The 23,756-nt window shown below is 40.2% G+C and overlaps 1 protein-coding gene across 2 annotated transcripts in view; it reads right to left on the bottom strand.

The window, feature by feature from the left end:
* lrrk1 (leucine-rich repeat kinase 1) overlaps positions 1 to 23,756 on the bottom strand; it is an 80,080-nt gene that overhangs the window by 20,967 nt on the left and 35,357 nt on the right. For both annotated transcript variants that reach the window (XM_062419038.1, XM_062419046.1), the window contains 10 exons: positions 22,253 to 22,425; positions 21,957 to 22,080; positions 17,009 to 17,168; positions 15,707 to 15,885; positions 15,488 to 15,585; positions 12,746 to 12,917; positions 12,476 to 12,645; positions 9,741 to 9,880; positions 5,712 to 5,997; positions 4,334 to 4,503 (listed from right to left, as the gene is read on the bottom strand). In XM_062419038.1, the coding sequence (XP_062275022.1) occupies positions 4,334 to 4,503; positions 5,712 to 5,997; positions 9,741 to 9,880; positions 12,476 to 12,645; positions 12,746 to 12,917; positions 15,488 to 15,585; positions 15,707 to 15,885; positions 17,009 to 17,168; positions 21,957 to 22,080; positions 22,253 to 22,425 (1,672 nt within the window). The remainder of the gene's footprint in view (positions 1 to 4,333; positions 4,504 to 5,711; positions 5,998 to 9,740; positions 9,881 to 12,475; positions 12,646 to 12,745; positions 12,918 to 15,487; positions 15,586 to 15,706; positions 15,886 to 17,008; positions 17,169 to 21,956; positions 22,081 to 22,252; positions 22,426 to 23,756) is intronic.

Raw genomic sequence — 23,756 nt, 5'->3', positions numbered from 1 at the left:
CGATGGTTATTCATTTGCATAGAAAGTGGCCAATTTTGCGCCGAATGTGCCCTGTGTCTTTATTATTACACAATTGGTATTGCAGTATTCCTAAAGTAACGGAAAGTAATCAAGTTACATTACTTTAATTTTGTGGTATTTGGATTACGTTACTGACTATGTTTTTTAACAGGTAACTAGTACCTGTATTGGAATACAATTTTAAAGTAACCCTCCCAACCCTGCTCCCAGGACAAGCCTCAGATCCTAGCAGCCGCAAGAAAGGGGAAAAATTTGGAGCATGTGGGATCACGCATTTTCATCCATCAGGAACTGTCCAACGCGGTCCGACTGAAGTGTAGGGAGGGGCGTATCGATCCTGGGGTATCGATATAACGATACTCACACGCTACTCATTTGGCATCGATTTCCTTAAACAAATATCGATATTAACTAACAAATAAGAATTGGGGGTGCATACATCACTTTCAACTGTTTTAGATAGCTTACTTCAATTACTATGAGCCGAGACACCCCCGTACCTGGCAGCATATTGCGCTGTCCCCAGTGGCCCGTGTCACGTGACAAGGAAATTTGAGACATGAGCCACTCAGCCGACAGTGCACACTGCACAGCCAACACGAATGTAGGGAAGCGACAGAGAAGACAGAGACAAAGAAGCGTGAGGTATGGCAGACAGAAAGCGCAGCGTGGTGTGGTGTTATTTTTCACCAGTTGATAAAGTTACAGCAAGGTGCCAGGTGTGTGACAAAAAAGTTGCACACAGCAGCAACACAACCAATTTAACCAAACATCCGAAGATCACACATCCCGAGAGCCACAGTGAGCTTGAAAAAAGACAAGGTGCTGAAAAAGTTCAGTCTCCTGCACCACCCACTGTCCGGGAAAAGACCCTGCTAGAGAGTTCTCAAAAAGGCCAAGTGTATCCAGGTACAGACAGCACTGTTACCTTTGCCAGTGTAGTGATAAAGACAACGCTTGTGTTGTGTCTGTTCCTGAATCTTTATGATTACAATATAATTTTAACACAACATACTTCAGGTGAAGAGGTTATTTATATCCAGTATAGTCCAGTTGTTGATTACTTAAAACAGACATTGGTTTTAGTAATGTTTACTGGTATTTTGCCGAAGTAATTATGCAAAACGTATATGTGTGAATATACATATATTTTCAAAAGTCTGAACACTTGATTAAGCCAGGTATGAAATCCTTATTTTATTATGTGAATAAGTAAGAGGCAAAAGCTTCTACAGAGAGGAATTAAGTCATCTTGATTTCCACACCATAAAGATACATTTACTGAAGTTGGAAATGTCTGGCTCAGAGTAAAAAAGATAAGAAAATATGAGATATACCATTTTTGGGGATTTTGCATCTTTGCATGACAGTTTTATTTTTCCATGGGAAAAAACATTAAAATTGTGATGTTGTGATATTGGTTTTAATCCGTAACATGATTTTCATATTTGATTGATTATAATACTGTTTATCACAAACTTAAAAAAAGAAAATTACTGCAGCTTCTTGTGATTCAGATATTGCACTTAGCCATATTGCGATTTGGATTATTTGACAGTTAACTGTAAAGCCCTAATATCTAATCAAATCCCTAATATCTTAAACTGATATAGCAAATAAATGTAATCTTCCATATTATGATGTGAAAACTTTATCCTTTTCAGATGAGAGTCAAAGAGCCTGAGAGATCACAAGGAGCCTAGCCCAAATGATTGTGAAAGACTTGCAACCCATTTCAATGGTAGAGGATCAAGGTTTCCGTCATTTTATGAAGGTGGTGGATCCCCGATACCAGATCCCTAGTCGGAAATCCATGATGACAGGTGAAATTCCAAAACTGTATGAGCAAGCACATAAAACAGTGAAAGACTCCATACAATCAGCAAGCAGTCTGGTTTTAACAACCAATGTGTGGACTGCAAGAACCACTGAAGCTTATTTGACTGTGTAAGGACATTTTATTGACAATGACTGGCAGATGCAGTCTTGCAACAATCCATGTAGCTGTGCAGCACACAGCAGACAATATATCTGAACTCAAAAATAACTGATGAGTTGGGCATCACCAGTAAAGTTCATGCAGTTATTACTGACAATGGAGCCAATATGATCTCTGCTGTGCGTAAAACTTGCTGGAAACATATTCCTTGTTTTTCTCACACACTCAACCTCATTGTGAAGGCCTCAATTAAGGCAGACAAAAGTCTTGAGTCCAATCTTGGAGAAATGGAGTGCTATTGTTCGGTTCTTCCGCCACAGCACCAGAGCAACTGACAAACTAAAAGAAGTACAAAGTCAGTTGCACTTGCCACAGCACAGACTAATCCAAGCAGTGGAGACTCGATGGATGTTGTACATGCTTGACAGACTGTATGAGCAACAACAAGCTGTCACAACAGCACTTTGTCTTCTTGGGAGAAACAACATGTGCCTAAATGATGGAGAATGGTCCCACATTAGCCAGGCCATTGAAGTCCTCAGGCCTTTTGAAGAGGCAACTAAGGAGGTTTCAGCAGAGCAGTACGTAACTATTTCTTAAGTCATACCTCTGGTCTCTCTTCTTCAACAAGCAACATCATCTGCTGGGCAGAGGAGTAACACTCTGGCTTCACAGCTTGCAGCACAAGGCAAGCGACGCTTTCAAAACATTGAGCACAACCACACTCTTGCAGCCAGAACCTTTTTGGACATTAGGTTCAAAAACATTGTCTTCTGTGATCCTGGAAATGTGGAAACAAAAAAATCACGGATCATCAATGAGATGCAAGCCTTGGCCTGCTCTGAAAGACAGGCAACCAGCCGTGAAGCCTCTGCTTCTGCATCAAGTGACTCTATGAGTACAGCCTTGTCAGTGACACAAGGGTCACCTGCTGCAAACACTGAGAGGAGTGACATAGAGTGTTCAACGTCCAAGGGATTACGGCAGGAGTTTGACAATCGGGTTGTGGCTTTTCAGAGCAATCGCACAAGAAACACAGACGCATATATTGAAATGCGAAGATACATGGAAGAAAAAGTGATCCCAAGGAGTGAGGACCCTTTGATTTGGTGGGAAAAAAATGAAAGCACATTTCCACTCCTGAGCAAAGTGGCAAAAAGACACCTTGGAACTGTTGCAAACTCTGTTCCAGCAGAGAGACTGTTTTCCGAGGCAGGAGAAACAATCAGCCAAAAGCGTAATCGGCTTAAAGCTGAAAATGTTAATATGATACTTTTCCTGAACACAAACCTAAAACTTGAGTAAAGTGTCAAGACATACCTCCTGAGTGCACTAAAGGCAAGACGGAACAACAGAGGCAAGTGTAGGAAAATGTAATATTTTTCTGCTAACTCTGTTATTACGTACTAAATGTGCTTTTCAAAGTTTAAGAAGACAACTTCATTTTTTGTGCAAGCTTACTAGGATAAGGTAATCTTTATTAAACATATCTCTTGTTTCTGCTCTTTGTGACTTCAGTTAAAGGGACAGTGTTACTTACATGTTTACGTCAACATAGGCCTACATGTTTTGAAACCATAACATTGTTATGATGTTGTTATGATGTTTTTTTTTAGTTAGCAACCACATTACATCTGACTAATTGTTACAGACCAGGGATTTGAATTGTTTGGTCAAAATGCCAATTTCGGAAGAATTGTTGTATTAACAGTCAAGAGCAAGTAAATAATATACCAATATCGCTCTTTTTTCTCTTTTTTTTGAGAAATAAGAAAAGAGGAAAGTGCAAATTTGCATGTTTTTGTTCATATTTAATTTAATTAATTCATATTTATTATTTGTCATTTATTTTACTTTGTTTTATTCTGTATTTCACATAATACATTTGGTATAAATGGCAAGTATTTGTCATGTGATTTGCCTTGTGTGTAATAATATTTTGACTGGACAAAAATTGCCAAAAAGAAATGAGTAAATCAGTATCGGTATCGATGAAATTGCAAGAAAAAGTATCGGTATCGTATCGAATCCTAAAAGTGTGTCATCGCCCATCCCTACTGAAGTGTCGCTCCTATAATGATGTGGTTTGAAAATGTATAGACTGTCACATCCTGTTGTCTCTGTTTAGTTTGTGTCTTATTTTGAAAAATATTTTCTCCTTGTGTATGTAGTTAGTTTTGTATAGTGTTGTAATACTTTAGTTTGTTTTGTTTTTTTTCTTTCTTTTGCTTTTCTTATGTCATTCTGTATGGTATATGTGATTTGTTTGTACCTACCAATTCTGTCATGCATGTTCATTTTTCTGTGTCTGCTTTAACACTATTGTTATATTGGTTAAAAAAAAAAAAAAAGAAGAAGAGAGTGCTTGTGTACCTGTATCGTGGCTGATGGTCTGCTGTTGAAACCTTTTGAAGTGGAAGCGTTTAACGGCCACTGGCTGGTCACGGTATCGAGCTCGGTAGATGATGGCTCCACTGCCACCCTGGCCAAGGACGTTATTCTCTTTGTCCGAGTACTCTAGCTGGGTCTTCTCCAAAAAGAGCCTGAAATGCACACACACATGTATGCACACACAGGTTTGTATAGCAATTTTAGTGAGGACAGTCATTGACACAATGCATTCCCTAGCCCCTAACCCCAAACTTAACCATCACAACTAAATCCCTAACTCTAACCTTTACCTTAAATTGAACAAAAACACAATTTAAACCTTCACCTCAAAACCATGTCTGAAACTGAACATTTTGGGATAACCCAGAGTCAGATGAGGAGACTCATTCAATTTCTGTGGGTCCATCTTAGCATAAGAGTGGATGCAGGGGGAAAATACTAGCCTAGCTCCCTAAAGACACTATGCTATCCCAAAACTCCAAAGTTGTTTAATTTACACACTGTATCTTGTGTGTTTTCACTTTTTGACAAAGAAAACAAGAAATGGTGGTTTTACAAGCTTTGGTATTTCTGCTGGGTGCAATAATAGCACTCTTGATCTCAACAGTCCTGTTCAAAGGCTTAACATAGCCTTGGCCTATATCTATATCTGAGATTAAATGAACTCAAAGTAGCGCGTTGTGTGGTGACGATCTTGCCCAATATTGTCAAATATCATATCTTAGTGTCACACATTCACCTCAAATTTTAATTTCCAAATTGGAAGCCGATGACAAAGACTGTCTGTCCCATTTTGTAGTAAAAGACTATTGGCCTTGTGTGTGAACACTCACACGCAGCTGTAAAAGCAGATGACGTTAGCTGGTGGCACTGGTGGCATTTATTCCATCATCTTACATCTTTGAAGAGCACAAGTACAATACATTTGTGCAACTGCCCAAACATGTGGAGAGGCTGTTTAACTTTAGCAGCAAACATTTCCATGATTCTGTGCTATTTTACAGACACAGCGATTGTTGTGCAACTGATGCCAACAGCTTTCCATGCACAGTGTTTCTGTTTCTGCAGCATACTTCATGGACTGTGTATACACGTGTGTTTGAGACACAGACCGAATGCTTATTCTAATAGTTGAAAGAGTGGCCGATTCACTTGAGCTGTGACAATACTGATCATGGGTGTTTTAGTATTTTTAACCAACTGTCAAAATGACAGACAAAACAACAAAATATATCCAACTTTGTCTGATATTAAGCCAAGAAACACTTGCCAGTCAGGCCCACATGTAATCAACAGAGAACGCTTTCACCAGCTGTAGTCTATAAAATGAAATTATCCATTGAAAAGGGTGAGAGGTTACCGTGCAGGAAAGTCAGTCATGAAGAGTTCTGGGACCAGCTCCTGGAGGGGGACTGGCTGGCCCGGGTGCTGAGGACAGATGATGTGCTCCTTCTCCACTGCAGCCAGCACACAGTCCTCCATGTTAAAGTAATGAACCCCTGGTGCTCCTCCTCCTTCATCTGCTCCCTGTCCAGGCCGGATGGCTGAGTGCTCAGTCTGGCTCTGTTGCCACAGTGGGGCACAAAGGGGACAGGGAGCATACTGCTCTATGAGGAGACTCCCATCACTCTCACTGGCTGTCAAAGCTACAAAATACACAAAGAAAGCAGAGTGATCCTGTACATGTTGTTTATTAAACAGCTGATGCAAAAACATATGTCAGACTCATGGTAGCTTTGCTCTCACTTCTCTATAGTAGGTTAGACAGTAATAATACAATAAAGATGTTTTGATCAATTTGAACAATTTATCTTTTCTGCTATCAAATGTTACTATGGGTGAGCTTAACTTAGATAGCAAGTTCCTAAAAAGGGAAGCACAGCTCAGTGTACTATTGATGTTCATACAACACTGCGAGAAAAGCATAAAAGTCTGTAAAAGGACTGCCGGGTAAATTAAAAACAGACAATGAACCAAGCAACACAGGCACAAAAACTAGGACAAGAAAACATGATTAGGCTCCATGAGAACTACTGGCTAAAATGTCTGTATCAAAACAGAAAACTCTTTTCCCATCATAGTCATGATGTGACCAATCAATCAATCAATCAATCAATCAATCAATCAATCAATCATCATTTCCCATTGAGCAGAGTCTGATTCTGATGTGTCTCATTTTGTGATTGATTTATTATGATCATATATAATGTATTATAAAGCAGTATTGCAGCAACTTAGTACTGTTGGACAGATTAAATAAGAAAATCTCTGCAGAAATATTGTGACTTCTAGTTCCTCAAGCACCAACAAGCAGTGATGTTGCACATTGCAACAAACCCTCCCCCCCTTCCACCTATGGTGGCCACAAAACTCGTGAAAAAAAGGCAATCTGAGGGGCAAGTGTTTGGTTTGACCGTTCTGGGCTACTGTAGAAACATGGAGATGCAACATGGCTCCATGGAAGAGGATGTAGATATTAAGGGCTCATTCTGAGGTCATAACAACACAGAAGTTCTTCTTTTCAGGTGATTATACAATAATTAAAATATAATTATGAATACTATATTATATTTCTGCCAAGTCCATTCCGCTAGATGGCACTAATTTCTACCTACTGCACCTTTAATGCATTTTTTACTTCGTAATAGTAGTGGCATACCTTGAAACCTTTGTTGGGACATTAATATGTGTTGCAATGCTCATTTTAGTATTGTGCTATTTTGCTATATACATTGTTGAGAGCAAGTTCAGTCAAAAACAAAAGAGACTTCATTGTGTACATGCGTTATTGCTCCCAAGTCACCAAACTTAACAGTGACAAAGATAAAATAGATGATATCTGTCTAGTTCTGAAGAAGTTCCCAGGTTTATTCTCTATCATCGCTACATTTGGTCCACTCAGTGAATTTGTCGAAGAGGATGGTGACTGGATCGAAGATGTGGAGAAACTGGAGCACTTTTTTCTAGTGGATGATATTACCGGGCAGCTGTGGTTCAGGAGGTAGGATTCAAGGAAGCTTTATTGTCATTCACTGCCACAACATGTACTAGACATGCAGGGAAACGAAATACCATTTACACTACACTCCCAAAAAACACATTTTTTAAAAAAGGACATATTAAAGTGCATAAAAGACCTGTGGAATACATGTACGTTCTTGCAGCAGTAGCAGCAGATTGTATTTTGTGCAAAAATGCAGAAATGGAGGTTAGAGTATGAGTGTAAAAGTGCAAAAGTTGAAGTCAGCGCTATATAAGTAATGTCCATTTCCTGAAGAGGAAAAGAAAAAGTTGGTTCTCTTCAGTATGTGTGTGGTTACAAATTAATATGGAATTTAGCCACACTGTGGAAACCAGGGGACATCATATTCAAATACTAAAACCACTACTAGCTGAAAATGTGCAGAGGCACCAAATATAAACAGAAAAAAAGAGTGTCAGAAACCAAAGTCAAAGATAAACATGCATCATCTGCAAAATGAAGAACTTGAGGAGCAGTATTCCTTAACACTAGAACAGCCACATCATCATTTTAACTTGTATATCATAATTTGCAACTTGTGCATCATCATTTGTACATCACCATAGTATTTCTGAATGTAAATATATTTGTGGGTCTCCACCTATTTGTGTGGATTCTTTTGAGACTGTTGTACCCTGCTCTTTCACACATAATCTGCAAATGCGGGGAGCATGTGACTTAAATGTCACGTGACTCGTGTCTTGTAAAAAACAATGCACAAATAAATGCAGACTAATTCGTATCTGCAACTTATTATTTGAATAAATGTAAACTGCCTTGAAAAAGATACATCAAAAGTCATAAATAAATACCTCTAATGTGCAACTCGTTCATCATCATTTGTAAATAAACACAAACACATTGTCATATGTGTATGAGTAGACATTCTATAAGGAGGTGTAACATTGATGTTATGTTTAGATTAGACCCTCGCCAGTGTGAACAAAATAAGCAAGAAAAAAGGGTAAATCCTATTGGCTGATACACAGAGCCTACAGGTCCCTCCCCCAGGAAATAAAACCCAGAGACACCACTTGGCTCATGCTTCTCTCTTTATGCTACTCTTCTCTTAACTTTTTGCTGAACTTCTTTCTAAACTTTCTTTAGTTACCATTTATTTTATTTTACGCGCCAACCTTTATCCTTTATCCTTAGTTTTGTGATCCTTATTTCTTGTCGGCCAAGTGTGCACTGCAAAGCTGTGAATATACAGAAGTCAGCCAGAACTTAAGTTTTTATATCTCATTCTATCTGTTTTTGATGTTTTTTGAAGTTTTTGACATGTGGCCAGGCAGCATAGAAGCCAACTGGGTGATTTTCGTACTGCACTTCTTTCAGGTTTCTGGCTGCTCTCAATATCTTCTCCTGGTCTTGATAGTTGGTCTTGATAGTAGGGATCAGGGAGTCCCCCCCAGCACTTTAGGTAGCCAATTTTCCAGAAAGCTGCACATATTCGGACCTTCCGCTTTTTCAGGAAGACCAACCGGTCTCAGATTAGAGCGTCTCTCGGTCTTGGATTTTGTTTTTCAGCATTTCCACCATGTCTTCCAGCTGTCCAACTTTTAGTTGGAGGGCTGTCACATCCTCCTCAGTTTGCACGATTCTTCCCTTATCCCCTCCCATTCGTTTGGAATGTGACGATATATCGTTTTTAATGTCGTTTATTGCCTCCATCAGGTTGGCAGATTGTGTGTTGATATCTTTTTCAAGTGCACAAATGGCCCCCAGGATCTGGCTGTTTGTAAGCACACCAGCTCCGGCTTCGTCTTCACTAGCATTTGTAGCAGCGCTAGCATCACCTGTTGTTCCTTTAGCACATGTGGTCATCATGCTTATTTCCACCATTGTTTTCAATGACTGTTGTCTCCATTTGGATTTTTAGTTAGCATTAACTCCCACAGAACCTCTTCAAGTGTTTAACCAATATATTCCAGCTGTCTGCCTCTGAACCACATGGACTTCATCAGATTCATCATGTAGACAGTAGTATTTCAAAAAACAGGTGACAGGACAAGTGGGTATGTAAAAATGTATACAAAACAACACAAAATGATCATAAACGCATTGAGCATAAACATATTTAACAGTGAACGACTATTTGAAGGTCAGCTTTTTCTTTAAGCTGCTTAGTCAAAAGTAATAAGGCTTTTGGTTGGCTCATGTGAACATCATATTTATCTAAAACAATGCAAACATATATAAAAAGGTGTCTGCCTGTTCCTTTATTGGAAACATTTTGAATTTTTAGACTGAACTGCAATTTATCAATCTGTTTCATTTGAGCAGACTGACTGACAAATGAGTACAAGTCAAACAGAAAGGGTTAATCCAAACAACAAACACACAAACAGAAAGCAGTGCACTGACCAGGAAACCACTGTTCGATCAAAGAGTTGACGTGGTCTGTGATGAAGGCCATGGCAGAGAAATCTCTCATCTCTGATTGGCAGATGATCTTTATGCCTCCACTCTTCTTTCTCTTCCAGTTGATGTCTGATGACTCCACACTGCAGAGACACACAGACATGTCACCACTTCAGTCCACAGAAAGCCATTCACCCTGCAACACAGCAGCTGATGTGGAGCAGCAGGAGCCAACCAGTACTTTGGCTGAGGCAGTTTCACATTCATTTTCTCCATTTTATGGTCTAAGCACAGAGGATGTTTTATTGCAATAGAGACTGTAAAGCCACCTAAGGCAAATGTGTGATTTATGATACTGGGCTGTACAAATAAAACTTGAAGGACCAGCATGTAGGAATTAGTAGCATCTAGCAGCAAGGGTGCAGATTACAACCAAATTAATACCCCTCCCCTCCCTCTCCACTTCCAAGTGTGTGTGTAGGACAAAGGTCTGCAACCTTTACTATAAAAAGAGCCATTTTTGCCCCCCCCCCTCTCGCCAAATAAAAACCACCTGGAGCTGCAAAACATATGTGACAGATAACACAGCCTATAAAGTTTTATATATAGTTTTACTATACATATATATATATAAACTATAGTTTATGTTGCATTAATGAAACTATAAAACTACAATAAAGAAAGACACGAAAGATGGACTGCCGTATACACTGTGATTTGACCATATAATAGCGGCAATTATGAAATGGTAATGGTTTTCTGGTGGCACAAGAATATTATTTTTCATTCAAAGCTGCAGAGAGCCACTGCAGAGGGGCTGAAGAGGCGCTAAAGAAGCACATGCAGTTCCAGAGCTGCAGGTTGGTGACTCAGGTGTAGAAGAATCTACGGTGGCTGCAAAACCTTCAAAAAAGTCAGTATGGACTTCTGGTTATGGTGCGGCGCTGACAGGTCACATTAAACTTTCTGAAAACTCCTGTTTAAAAAGGCCGAAGGCTCGAGTATATTGGCTTGAATACTTGAAGAGATTTTGTGGGAGTTGATGCCATCCAGAAAATCTAAACGGAGAAATCAAGTGCCGAAAATGATGGTGGAAATAAGCATGATCACCAGCAGCAGGTGATGCTAGCGCTGCTACGAATGGTAGTGAGGACGAAGCTAGAGCTGGTTTGCCTACAAACAGCAACATCCTGGGGGCCATTTGTTCACTTAAAGAAGATATCAACACACCAACATGATGGAAGCAATAAACAACATTAAAAATGACATATTGTCACACTCCAAACGAATGGGAGAGGCTGAGGAAAGGATAGTGCAAACTGAGGAGGATGTGACAGCCCTGCAACTAAAAGTTGGACAGCTGGAAGACACGGTGGAAATGCTGAAAAACAAAATCCAAGGCCGAGAGACGCTCTAATCTGAGACCGGTTGATCTTCCTGAAAAAGCGGAAGGTCCAAATATGTGCAGCTTTCTGGAAAATTGGCTACCTAAAGTGCTGGGGGACTCCCTGATCCCTAACCCGATCATTGAAAGGGCGCCAGAACATCTGTCATGAAGCTTCTCAACTATCAAGACCAGGAGAAGATATTGATAGCAGCCACAAACCTGAAAGAAGTGCAGTACGAAAAGCACTACCTAAAGTGCTGGAGGACTCCCTCATCCCTAACCTGGTCATCAAAAGGGCGCACAGGATAGGACAGGTGAATCCGGACCGACCCTCGACACCCAGAACGATTGTTATGAAACTTCTTAATTATCAGGATCGGGAGAAGATACTAAGAGCAGCCAGAAACCTGTAGGAAGTGTGGTACCAAAACCACCGAGTCGGCTTCTATCCTGATCTATCAGCTGAAACCCGCTAGCACCAGCAGCTATTTGACAGAGTAAAGGGCCGGTTCCGAGCCTTAAACGTCCGCTACCGACATGCATGCTTGTTTTTGTACAATGTTTGCTGAAGCCTTCCGCATAGCGACCTGGCCACCATGGTTTCTCCTGGTGTTCCTGCTGGCCAGTCTGAATGCAGAGCTTAGCGGCCCAAGTAGCTCATAGTCAGGCAGCCCTTCTTGAACAGTTTCTAGATGGTCAATCAGTGATTCTGAACAAACAATGCTTGTTGGTATTGTTCAGGACCGTCTCAACAATTGAGCAGGTCAGAGATGTCTGGCCTGAACAGTGGAAAACATTTACCTCTCCACTTCCTGTGAACCATTATAGCTGTGAAGTCGACTTAATACTTGATCTGACCTGCTGTTTGCCTCCACAGGCTTTTGGCTCAAGTCTGCTGATCCCGATTCCAAACTGGCTCCCTTCACGATTCTCTGGATGTGTCTGAATCTCTACACTCTTACATTTCTTCACTTAAAGCTGCAGTGTGGAACTATTTTTGTGTTATATTTGCTAAATCTTTCATTATGTTTTGATAAGATACAGATAAGCTGTGAAAAAATCTGGTGTCTCTGGGTCCATCCAGTAGTCGTAATCAGGGTCGTACGCAGGGTTTTAGAAATACTGAGGCCAAAAATGAGTCTGCAGTAGCACAAATGATCTGTCAAGCAAGTTAGATGAAGAAGAGGCTGACACAAAACATCTAAGATGGCCAATGTTTCAGAGCTGTCAACTTTTCAGAAAACGGAGGGGAAGGTAAAATAGACCTGGAAGTTGTACTCGTTCGAATTTTCTGGCTAAGTCATTTCTGTCATTTAATTACTAGACACATCCTTATAGCACCAGCTCTGACCTGAGGTAACCTCCATCAAACGTGACAAGCAGTCCCTCCTTCCAGTAGACAGTCTGGCTACGTCGGACTCTAAATGTGCTGCAGCGGTTCCTCTGTTGGGTTCCAGCAAAACTGTAGATCACAGAGTTCCTGCTGCACTGGCTTCTGGTGTGTCTTTTGGGCTCAAATGACTGTAATAACGAGACAATTCGGGGAAATTAATTTAAAATGTTTACACAAGTATTGTGACTGATGAGTGTGAGGACTGATGAGAATCTGCTGTCTCAGTACCTGCAGGTCCATCTCTGTGAGGCTGATGAGCATCCTGGCAATGAAGCGCTCCCAAAACCCAGCAGGAACAAAGCTCATCTTAAAAAGGCGCTGCAGGGTGTTGTTGGTCTGTTGGCGGAAGCAGTGAATGTCCATGGCAGGCTTTGGGGGAAGGAGGTGGGGCAGAAGATAGCTATAGCAAAAGGAAAGAAAAAAATGGGAAAACATTAAAAATTTGAAAAGTTTGAAGAAATGGTAGGAATGCTTCCTATTGGAACCAGGTTTGTATTGTTACTAACTGCTTGCTGTCTGATCAGCTACTACTTTACATTTTTAAATGCACAATACGTAATTTCTGCTGTTAGAGTTCGCTCAATCAAAAATAATAACAAAAGTAGGGTAGGATCATGGGAGTTGTTTTATTAATTGTTAAACAGCCAGTTTCTCCCAATAACGAATCCCTCAGAGGTTTTTATTGGGTGTGGAATTATCCAAAGAGTTCTCCTCTCCAAAACAAATGTACACAAGGATTAAAACCAGTGAAAACCCGGAATAAAGCAGTTTCATGTAAAAAGAAAAAAAAAATTCTTCTTCTTGTTGTCTTTTCCTCAAATGCTGTTTGGCAGTACTGTTAGTGCTGTTTATCTTGTGTGCATGAGTTGGTGCTGTCATGAGTTGTTGGTGTGATGATTTTCATCTTGTGCATGTTTACTATTTGGTAGATAGGGCACGATGTCAAAGTTTTTCTTGGTTTGAAAATTGTTGGAAACATTTGCTATAATGGAAGTACACAACTGATTGTACTGTACTGTATTGCAACAGTAGCTAAATTTCCTGGGATACACATCAATATTTGACAGTACTTCATTAACAAAAACTACATATCACAAGTGTTTGCTAGATGATTACTATAGGTTCAAAGTATTTGTCAGGGTGTTACTTGCTTGGCCTTCCAGGAACACCAGAAGCCAGTGCAGCTGGAACTCTGTGTTGCTAGGTTTTAGTCTGTGTTTAATAGTTGCTGCTGGGGTGTTTGGGATGGTTGCCATCATGGCATCTGGCTGTGTTCAGGGTGGATAAAGGGGGTATTGCATAGTTACTACTGCTGCATGTTTTATGTAGTGGTGCAAAAAACATGGGGTAAAAAAAAACTGCCTCTTTACTGGGACAGAAATGTGTATGTTTTGCGGAACAAGCTGGTACAACCCCTCCCTTTCTGCCTGCAGCGGTGCAGTTGGTCAATTCCTGCAGCAGCTGGCAGTCAGGGAGGGTTGCATCCACATTTCTCTCACTTGTTTCTTTTCCTTGCATCTTAGTCCCTCCCACTATGGATGCATGGAGAGGACACAAGGAAAGAACTCGAGGAGAGAGTAGACGAGGAAAAATGTTTTTAGAGTCATAAGACGTCCTTTCCTCCGAAGCGTCACATGAAGTGACGTCTGTGTCTTATGATGGCAGCAGCTGAATACAGCAGGATCAGCTATCAGTCTTTTTTTTCTCAACAGCTGCAGTGACTTTTGATGGAGTTTGTCTACACATATAAGCACTGTGCTAAAATTGATAAAAGAGCAGTTATCAATGACAGTTCAACTTTTTCTCTCTGCAGCCTGTTATATTATATATTATAATACCTATTTGACAAACACCTGCACATGGATACAAACCTGCATTCCTGCTGTGTCCTGCACAGAGACTTATGAACCATTACTACTGGCAGCATGCGTTTATATCATATATCCAATATTTGTAACTGTTGTATTGATATCCTGATTGTGAATGCATTATTTAATAACACAGAATATGATCAGTGTCTTTTGAACAATGACGACTAAATGTTTCAGGAAAAATTGATATGATGTAAACAAATTATGTAAAATATAAATGTGTTCCTCACTGACAGACAGACTCTCCTTTACTTTAATTTTATCCATAATAACACAATATCCATCCACAATAACAGTTGAGGGGGAAAATAACAGATAATGAAAAGGAAAATCTTTCTAATAAATGAAGAAAGTTGTTTATGGTTCTTTTCTTGATCAAACAGCCAATTAACAGATTTTTAACTAGATGGTGAATCAGAAAACAGAATATAACACTTGGGAGTGTTATACACGGTGTGAACCTGCAGTGATGTAACAGTCTGATTAGCTGCAGTGGCCAATCAATGAATAAGGGGGCATGTTAGCTGGTAAAAGACTTCTGTGAACTGCTCTCCTGTCGGGGGGATGGGATAGTGGGAGGGATGAAAAGATAGAAAAAAAAATTCTCTCCTCGGCTTTGCATTGTATTTATGTTGTTGCCTGTGAAATTGCTTCCAATAAAGACAGTTATAAAAAATAAAAAAAAGACTTCTGTGGAGGCTGCTTTTGCGTTTCCTTGCTCATAGCTACTCAGACGTCCCTCCTTGCTCTTTGAAGAGACTTGGGACAGTTCAGAACATCTTCCGGTTCAGGTGAGGATTGAGGAGTGAGGAAACATCAATTAAGAGACTTGAGATTTGCCCATTGTCTCTCTCTCTCTCTCTCTCTCTCTCTCCTACTCTTTTGGGTTTGCTTTGGTGATTTTCTTTTGCATTCAACAGCAGTTGACAATAAATCATTTTGACTGGCACCTAAACCTGACTTGTCTCCCTGCTTTGTCACATGCATTGAGCTGGTTTGTGACATAATACATACAAACCCAAAATGTACTATAGGAAACTTAAATGTCAATGTGAAGACTGTCCACTTATTAGGCTTAAATGAATACATTATTATTTACCTGTTGTTGGCCACAGGCAGAGCAATCTCAAACTTGGCTAGAAACTGAAAATACTGCTCCTCTGTCTGTTGGGTGAACCCTGTTCCTACTAGCAACATCTGCAACAACAGACAACACAATAAGTTAGTATCATTAGCTCACCAAGCCAAAAGATTTTCCTGACATTTAAGCCGACCCCCTCCCCCCCCCCCATTTTGTCAGCTGCTTGCTAAATCTCACTCTGAGGTCATGAGCTTGAATCACTCCGTTCTTTGCTACAGAGCGAGAAGACTTGAGGTGTATGATCCTCTCCAGGCATTCTGACAGCCACACGGGACACAGGAAGTAGAGAGTACAAAGGCCATGGCTGGTGTCAGGGAAGTGCAGCAGTGTCCCCGTCTCTATCAAGAAGTTGATGGCTGGATGTGGACACAATGCAAAGAAGAAGATAGCAATGAGTATTAACTTCCCCAATGAATGGTGTAGTTCCTCTCTAGGCCAATCAGTAACAAAACACAGATCTATTCACAGATGTTATGGATTAGCTCACCAATATTTAAATACTGGAAATGACTAAGATTTGGTAGGTGGCTGTGGCTCAGGAGGTAGAACGAGTCATCCACAAATCAGAAAATCAGTAGTTCCCAGATCCTCCAGTCCACATGTCAATGTGTCCTTAAGCAAGATACTTAACCCAAATTGATGGCTGTGTAAACGATGTATAAATGTTAGTTTCCCCCTGATGAACAGGTTGGCTCCCTGTGTGGCAGCCCCTTTGAGTTGTTGGAAGAATAAGTACAGTCTGTTTACATTGTACTCACCCAGGATACCATCTGTTTAATTTGCTGCCATCTGGGAGGCACTACAGATCACTCAAAACCCAGACTAACAGACTAAATCACAGCTTTTCCCTACAGCAATACACACCTTGAACATATAAAAATACACAAGATAAATGTTTCTTTTTATGTGGGACATCTATCGTTTCTAAATGTGCAATATAAACACGCAATTTCTAACAGCACTAACAGTAACTTTGTTACTTTTGACATGTATCAGTTCAGGACCATGTCATTGTGTTTATTACTGTAATACATTGGACTTTGAGAACTTTGCAAAGCCCCCTGACAATGAAAACAAACATTCAATCTTCACAATTGGCACAAATTAAAGTCAAAGAAACTAGTAGAGGAGGTGAAAGAAATAAAACATTTTGAGAGAGTTCTGTGTAGGCATGAGCACAATGAGCATGCTACTGAGGTAGAAGATTATAATATAATATCATTTCAAGACATCCCTTGTCTCATTTTGTAATGTCATAAGTGCTTGAGCAAACACAAGAGAGGTTATTTGTTACACTCCTAACTGCTACATTAACTTTTTGTTTTTATTTATCATTTATTAATGTGTGGAATATGTCTGAATGCGGCAACCTATAAGGGTAGCACTCCAAATTTCGTTGTATGGTCTTAACGATAAAAAACGATACACTAAATTACATTATACACATTATATTTTACATGTTTGAATAAGTCACAGTACCAGTCTGCAGGTCCTCATAATCTCTAATGTCACTTCCTGGGTTCTGCTCAAAGATGTGATCTAGTTGGGCATTGGTCAGGTATTTGACCTCTCCATCAGCATCTCGTCTCTGCTTCTCTGCAAGCACTGCTTCTTGAAGTGTCAGGTAGCTTCTGGGGATCTGGTGGAGGGGACAACGGTGAAAAGTCAGTCAATCCTGATCATTTTGACAGGTTCATAATCTAAACTAATTCTTTTGTCTTTTGACCAAATCGCTCCAGAACCTACACTAGGAACTACTGTAACATTTCTTTACGATTAATGAGTACACTGACTGTCACAAGCTACATAATAAAGTGCAGTGATGACACTGTTACATAATATTTCCCAACCAGAGGGATACTCCATGAGATACTCTTCATGAACGCATCTTTGTTGATGAAGCAGGATTTAATCTTGCTAAAAGGAGGCGGGTGGATGTTGTTTTAGTATATTTTGTAATTCATTTTGAACTGTCATGATGTTACTCAATATAGTGGCTCGAATGAAAGATAATGGTGAATGATGAAACTTATAAGAGTTACTTTTAAAGAAAATTTCAATTACTCGATCTGACATCAACCCTTGATTAATGCAATATTTGGATCCTACTTTTATCCATGGAGGGCCTCAGCTGTCCGTCTTTCAGAACCACGTGTACGCACACCAAGTGGAAGAACTCAGAGAGCATGCATCGGATGGTCCAAGTCGCCTGGTCTCCTGTCAGACTGCCTGGTCTACCTGCAGACTTTGGCCCTCTCAATTATGATAAGTCGTAGGATTGACAGACATTTATCTGCCGAAAAGCTCTCTTAGGTTGATGACAGATGGAGGATAGAGTCTAATTTGACTAGTTCACTGTTTGATAACTTTCTGGAGAGATCTCAGCGTTGGCCACACCTCAAAATCCTCAAAAATGCCTACTTTCAAGGCCTTTCCTCTGTATGTTTGCTGACAAAAAATACAAGATTACAAAAACTTAGTTAAGAATAAATATTGGTGCGCAAAATAAGATAAGGTAAAGAATAATGCTACGTTCGAGTTTCGACGCGTGACCATAATGTAAAATTTGCGTCATTGCGTGTGTAGCGAGCCCGCCCATTTTCACTAGATAACAACAACAACATTGCTTCTTCAATCATCAACCATGGCTGAGATCACTTACTATTTTCTCTCATATGTGTCCCTGAGGCTCCTGAGGCTCTTCCATTTCCTGCGACACACATCAACTGACAGAAACACACGTAAATTAACTGCTGAATCTATGCCGGGAGAGTCAGCTGTGTGTTTTTTTTCTTCCTTAAAAAACGTTATAAGGGAAAGCCAGCTGGGCTATACGTCATGACGTCGGGAGAATCTCAACGGTGATAGGCTATCGCGGCGCGGCGTCAAGCGATGTCGCCGCAAAAGTTCAACATTTTCAACTTCCGCGTTGACACGAGCGTTTTCCGCGTGTATCGTGTCGCCCGTCGCGAATTCGCATCTAATCGCGTGTTTGCATTGACTTGACATGTAATCTTGTTGCGCGTCATCGCGCTTGGTCTGAACGTAGCTGTGACAGAAAGAAGAATGAATAAAGGGTAAAGAGATGAAACAAAAGCTGGTTTCAGATGGGTGCAGCTGGTTTTTGTCCCTGGGGAGGGCTTGTGTGTCAGCCAATCAGACTCATCAAAGCTACTTTGAGTAAGGTGACCAGATTTCTGAAATGAAAATCGGGGACATTTTCAATGCGGCGGTGAAAAATCATTAAATATTATCATTATGAAATAAAAAATACTACTATAAAAAAGTACTTTTTCATGTATTTTCATCAGCTTTTATTACACAAAAGGACCAGGTTAATAAATTAAAATATCAGCACCCACAAATATCATGTATCAGTAGCGCACAGCAGTGTCAAAAACACAATTATAGAATAATACATGACATCTCTCTTCCAAAGTTAAGTGTCATGTGCAAAGACAGCTGCCAGACCAGTAGCTAGTAAATATCAGCAAGATGTAATTAATAATAATTACCAAGTCAAAACGCATAAAAAGATGTAAGTGGATCACATAATGTGTGCCACTGGAAACTCTGGGCCTGGCCCAAATAGTACAAAAAAGTCACAACAAGAAAGTACATCTCTAGTAAGAAGGCTGTACACAAAAGGTTGCAATCAAACATAGAACAAATGGGTGACATCACCAACCATCCATCCACTGAGGAAGACAAAAATATCTTAGTCTTGTTAGTTTGAGTTAGGATGGATTTTTTGGTCAAAAGTTTCTACTCACAACTGAATACTGAACTGATATTTATGACACAAAAGGTGGCAATCAAAAAAATGGGTGACATTACTGTGATCCCCTCATTCATCCACCTCCGCCTCAGGAGCCTGGGTAGAATAAGAGCAGAGGAGAACATGAGAAAAACTGCAAGAACAGAGCCAATAGTAATAGTTTACTACTGTATTAAAATCAAAACCTACATTTATAAAGTGCACCCACAAAAGTCACTCATCACTCTGTTATTTACTTCTTTATTTCTGCCTTTCCACACTGTTCTCCTGCTCTTTTCCTCTTCTCTCCTTCACTCTTTACTATCAGTCTCTCCTATACTTGTCTTCTCCCTAATAGAGAATATAGAGATACTATTGTAATCTCATGGTAATCTAATATAACAAGTTACACCTTCACTAACAACAGTGACATACAAAACAGTGACTCAGGGCACCAGCTAATCAGATGGTCTGCATTTATAACTACTACAGTCATTGGTTACCCACACAGCCGGACACAAAATACAGCAGTTAGCCCAACACACACAACTATCAACCATTGACTTATTATTAATTAATGTTTTATTTTTAACAGAGCCTCAGGTCCCTATGCCTACAGGAAAATCATGTTACCAAAACAGTCTTCCACCTCCCCCTCTTCCAAAACAGAGCCACATACAATGTCATCACCTGGTAATCTCATGCTAACGTTAACGTTACAGCTTCACTAATGACAGATATGAAAACATTGTCATAATGTTAACTTTCACTGACTTTTATAAAGTCACGTTAGGTCTTCAGTTCAGATAAACAATCATACTTACTTTAACGTTACATCACTACACACACACACACACACAATAAATAAGTTCATACACAACATACCATTTATCGCGGCCGCTGGTCTTCTTTTGCCTCCTTTTTGCTGCCTCTGTTGTTGTTGTTGTTGATGCCGCTGCGTCTGGTCGTACGTCCTGAAAACGTCTGTACGTCATACGACGTCTTCTCTGGCGATGCGTTAAATGGCTGCAGGCATTTTTCCCCCATTCAGTGTCAAAATCAGGGACTTGTCACCCAAAACGGGGACTGTCCCCGGAAATCGGGGATGTCTGGTCACCCTAACTTTGAGGATCTAATTTCCAGCTTTTTACCGCAAAACTTCCAAGATCCAGATCCAAATCCAAGAAAAAAAAAAAACAACAACAAGAAAAAAACCCTGACCGATATCACGTTACAGGCTGGGCGCACTGACACAAAATGGCAGTGCTCAGAAAAAAAACAAAGTTTCTGCTCCATGGAGCTGTATGGGCAAAGCGCGCGAAGGAGGCACATAGTCACAGTCAAAGCCAATGGCTATTAGCTCGAGCTACTCGCGTCGCAGCTAGCTACTATGCTAATGACCGTTTTTAACAGTACTTCACTAGTACCGGACTCAAAGTGGACTTCAATGTAACGTGGCATAAGCCTTATGTCTTCAATTTCTTCTGTTTTTGTCATCAAATTTGTCGTAACCGTTCACTATTACTCCTCTTTCCATACAGACCAGAAGAATGAAAGAAATACAGCCGCGCACTCACAAGACAGGAGCAGGGGGCGGAACTCTCTGCATCAAATAGTCACTGATTGGTCACACTGGCCCGTCAATCCCCTCCAAGATATCAAAGATCCTCCCCTCCAGGTGATACTCATCACTCTGGGCGAAAACAAATTGACAATAGTCTAAACCGTTTCTCTCCCTTTTTTATCTCTCATTCTGGAACTCACTCTGTCATGTGGGTCACATAATATTTTCTCACATTAAGTTAACATTCTAATACCAACATTTATTTTTATGAAAGGAGAAAGTATAATGACAGTTCTTCAAATACCCATTTATCTGTGATGGCTGTAATAAATACAATAATGGAAGTTTTCTTAAGGTAATTGATACTGATATAAGTAATTGATATTGTGTTTAAAACCATACTATTGACCAAGATGTATTGTATAATTTTCTCTTTCACACTCTGTGGTGTTGTTTCAAGACACACAGAGGGGGAACTCAGGAATGTGCAATGTCTCTATGCTTTATGGCTGGTGTAGTGTCTTTTAATTTATGACGGTGGTCTGTATGACTCCAATCTAATGGTATAAAAGGGGAATGAAGTTTCTGGATAAGTTCTGACGTCCAAAGGAGACACCAACATCTGTGTTATATAATTTTTTTATGTAGTTCTGCCACTTTGGGTGTCTTCGTGGAATGTTATGGGGGTTTTTTTGTCCAAGAGAGAGACTGTGCCAGTCTCTATATCAAACCTGGTCCAATTTACTCATCTCAGGGTCAAAGGTGACTCTGATCAGATGATGTTCTGAGCTGTACTGATGCTGTGTATTTCTTCAGTTTTTTTCAGTATTGTTTTTCTGCAGTTCTTTTTATTTTTGCCTTGCCTGCAATGTACATATTGTACATATTCCACTGATAAATAAATTAAAGTAAATGGTAAAAAGTACCTATTGTGAGTTGAGACACTTCTCTCACATCTGATGCTTATTAAACTCTTTCAAGCTTTATTGAATGGATTGTTTTAAAAATGCTTTGTTGACCAGATCTATTTCTTTTTTCATGAGCCACACACACACACACACAGACACACAGACACACACACACACCTAGCACACTGCCTCACTCACCAGTCTGCCCAGCAGTTTACTTCCACAGCTGGAGCTGCTGCTGCTGTCTTTCATGGAAAGAGCCACCTGGTAGATTAGCTTCTTCAGTCCATCCAAACCCTCCAGGGTCTTACAGGACACTTCACTGAGTACCAAGACACACACACACGTGAATACACTTGATGGTTAAAATAACAGATGTTCTGTAAGGCTGATACCAGTGCCACTGCTACAGTTGGAATAAGGTGTAGGTATACAGTGCAGCTGATTTTTTATCAACAAACAAATAAACAATAAAATGAAAAATATGTGCTTACTACAGGTGTTTCCAGGTGATGTCAGGGTAGCCAGTGGCTCGAGCCCCTGACGGCGACCGACAAAGAGCCAGGATGTAAGCTCTTAGTGTGGCCAGTCTCTCATTGCGAAACTTGCTGTCAATGAGATCCAGATGTGTTCCCACAACTATCACTGCAGAGTTGGGTGCTCGCGCCTATGGGCCACAAAACACGTGTTTATTGAATATGTATTGATGGTCAACTTTGCATATCATGAGCTGGAAACTTCATTCTTCACCTTGGAAGCAGGTGGGCCCCATTTTAACAATCTATAGCGCATGGTGTGAATCGTGTGTCGCAAGTGCCTTTGGGGCGTGTCCAAATCCACTTTTGCTATTTTAACGGCAGAAAAAAGGTCAATGCACCAGGGCACATGGTCCAAAAGGATTGGACTTAAGTCCCCTCATTAATCATAGATGTGTTTTGGGCATAGCACGCGGTAAACCAATCAGAGTGTCATCTCCCATTTCCTTTAAAAGCCAGGAGCGCTGTCACTTTGGTGGATTGCTATTATAACGGCGCATTTGCCAAGCAATGTGTTTCAAGAATAAAACATGAGTTACTTTGGCTGAAAAGAAAGTTGGCTGATGAGCTGCTAACCCGACGTATCATTCATAAAAATGTAGAATATGGAGTTATAACTGACCAGTCTGATGAGTGTAGAGGTGTGTGTGGTTATACTGCAGCAGCCTGGTGTCATCAGCTGATTTAATAAACAGTGAACAGCTGTGTGTAATGTCACTGTGCTCTGTGCAGCATCTCAGAGGCTTTAGATTTATCAACATATCAGTCCTACAGTATAACCAGCGGAGGATAACAGACTCTCTTAGAATCACCCACATTCATTAACAGATTAATACAGATGTTTTAACCACAGATGTTCAGATGATTTTCTTGTTGATGAAATCATTAAGTGGAAGCAGAGCGTCTTTCCTCCAGAAGCAGACGTTGTTCTGAGATCCATTCTCCACAAAAACACCAACAACTCACTCTGTGCTGCATATTTTCACGGCTTCTCCGTCAGGTCACTGTGCATGCAGCTGCACCACACAGACATTGTGGTGTTTTGTTTTTGTTTGTTTATTTTTTAATTACAGTTTTAGTTCTCTTTAAAACGGTTTTGTTCAGTCATGGAGTAACAGGTAAACTCATCAGGGTTTTAATTGTTGAAAGTATGTAAACCTGATCAATGTCATCTCAAAAATATGTGTTAAATATTGTTAAAAACTGTTTTTATCATGTTAACCCTTCATACAGTTGTTAGGACTGTCTGCAGCAGCTCTCTCCAAGGTGCTGACCCCCCCACTAACAAACATACACAATAGTGGAAGGCTCATTCTCATTCAATCTCTTATTTTTTACAATGAATTAAATCTGATAAATATTATGACTAACCAATTTGAGATTCATTTTTTTAATATGTTGATGTAATAGGCTTATTTTTTTGTATGTTAGTGTGCCGCTGCCTGTCCCTGTGTGTGTAACA

Source organism: Scomber scombrus, chromosome 1 (assembly GCF_963691925.1).
Source record: "Scomber scombrus chromosome 1, fScoSco1.1, whole genome shotgun sequence".
Lineage (NCBI taxonomy): Eukaryota > Metazoa > Chordata > Actinopteri > Scombriformes > Scombridae > Scomber > Scomber scombrus.
The sequence above is the reverse complement of the archived record's forward strand: the minus strand, read 5'-3'. Positions and strand labels throughout refer to the sequence as shown.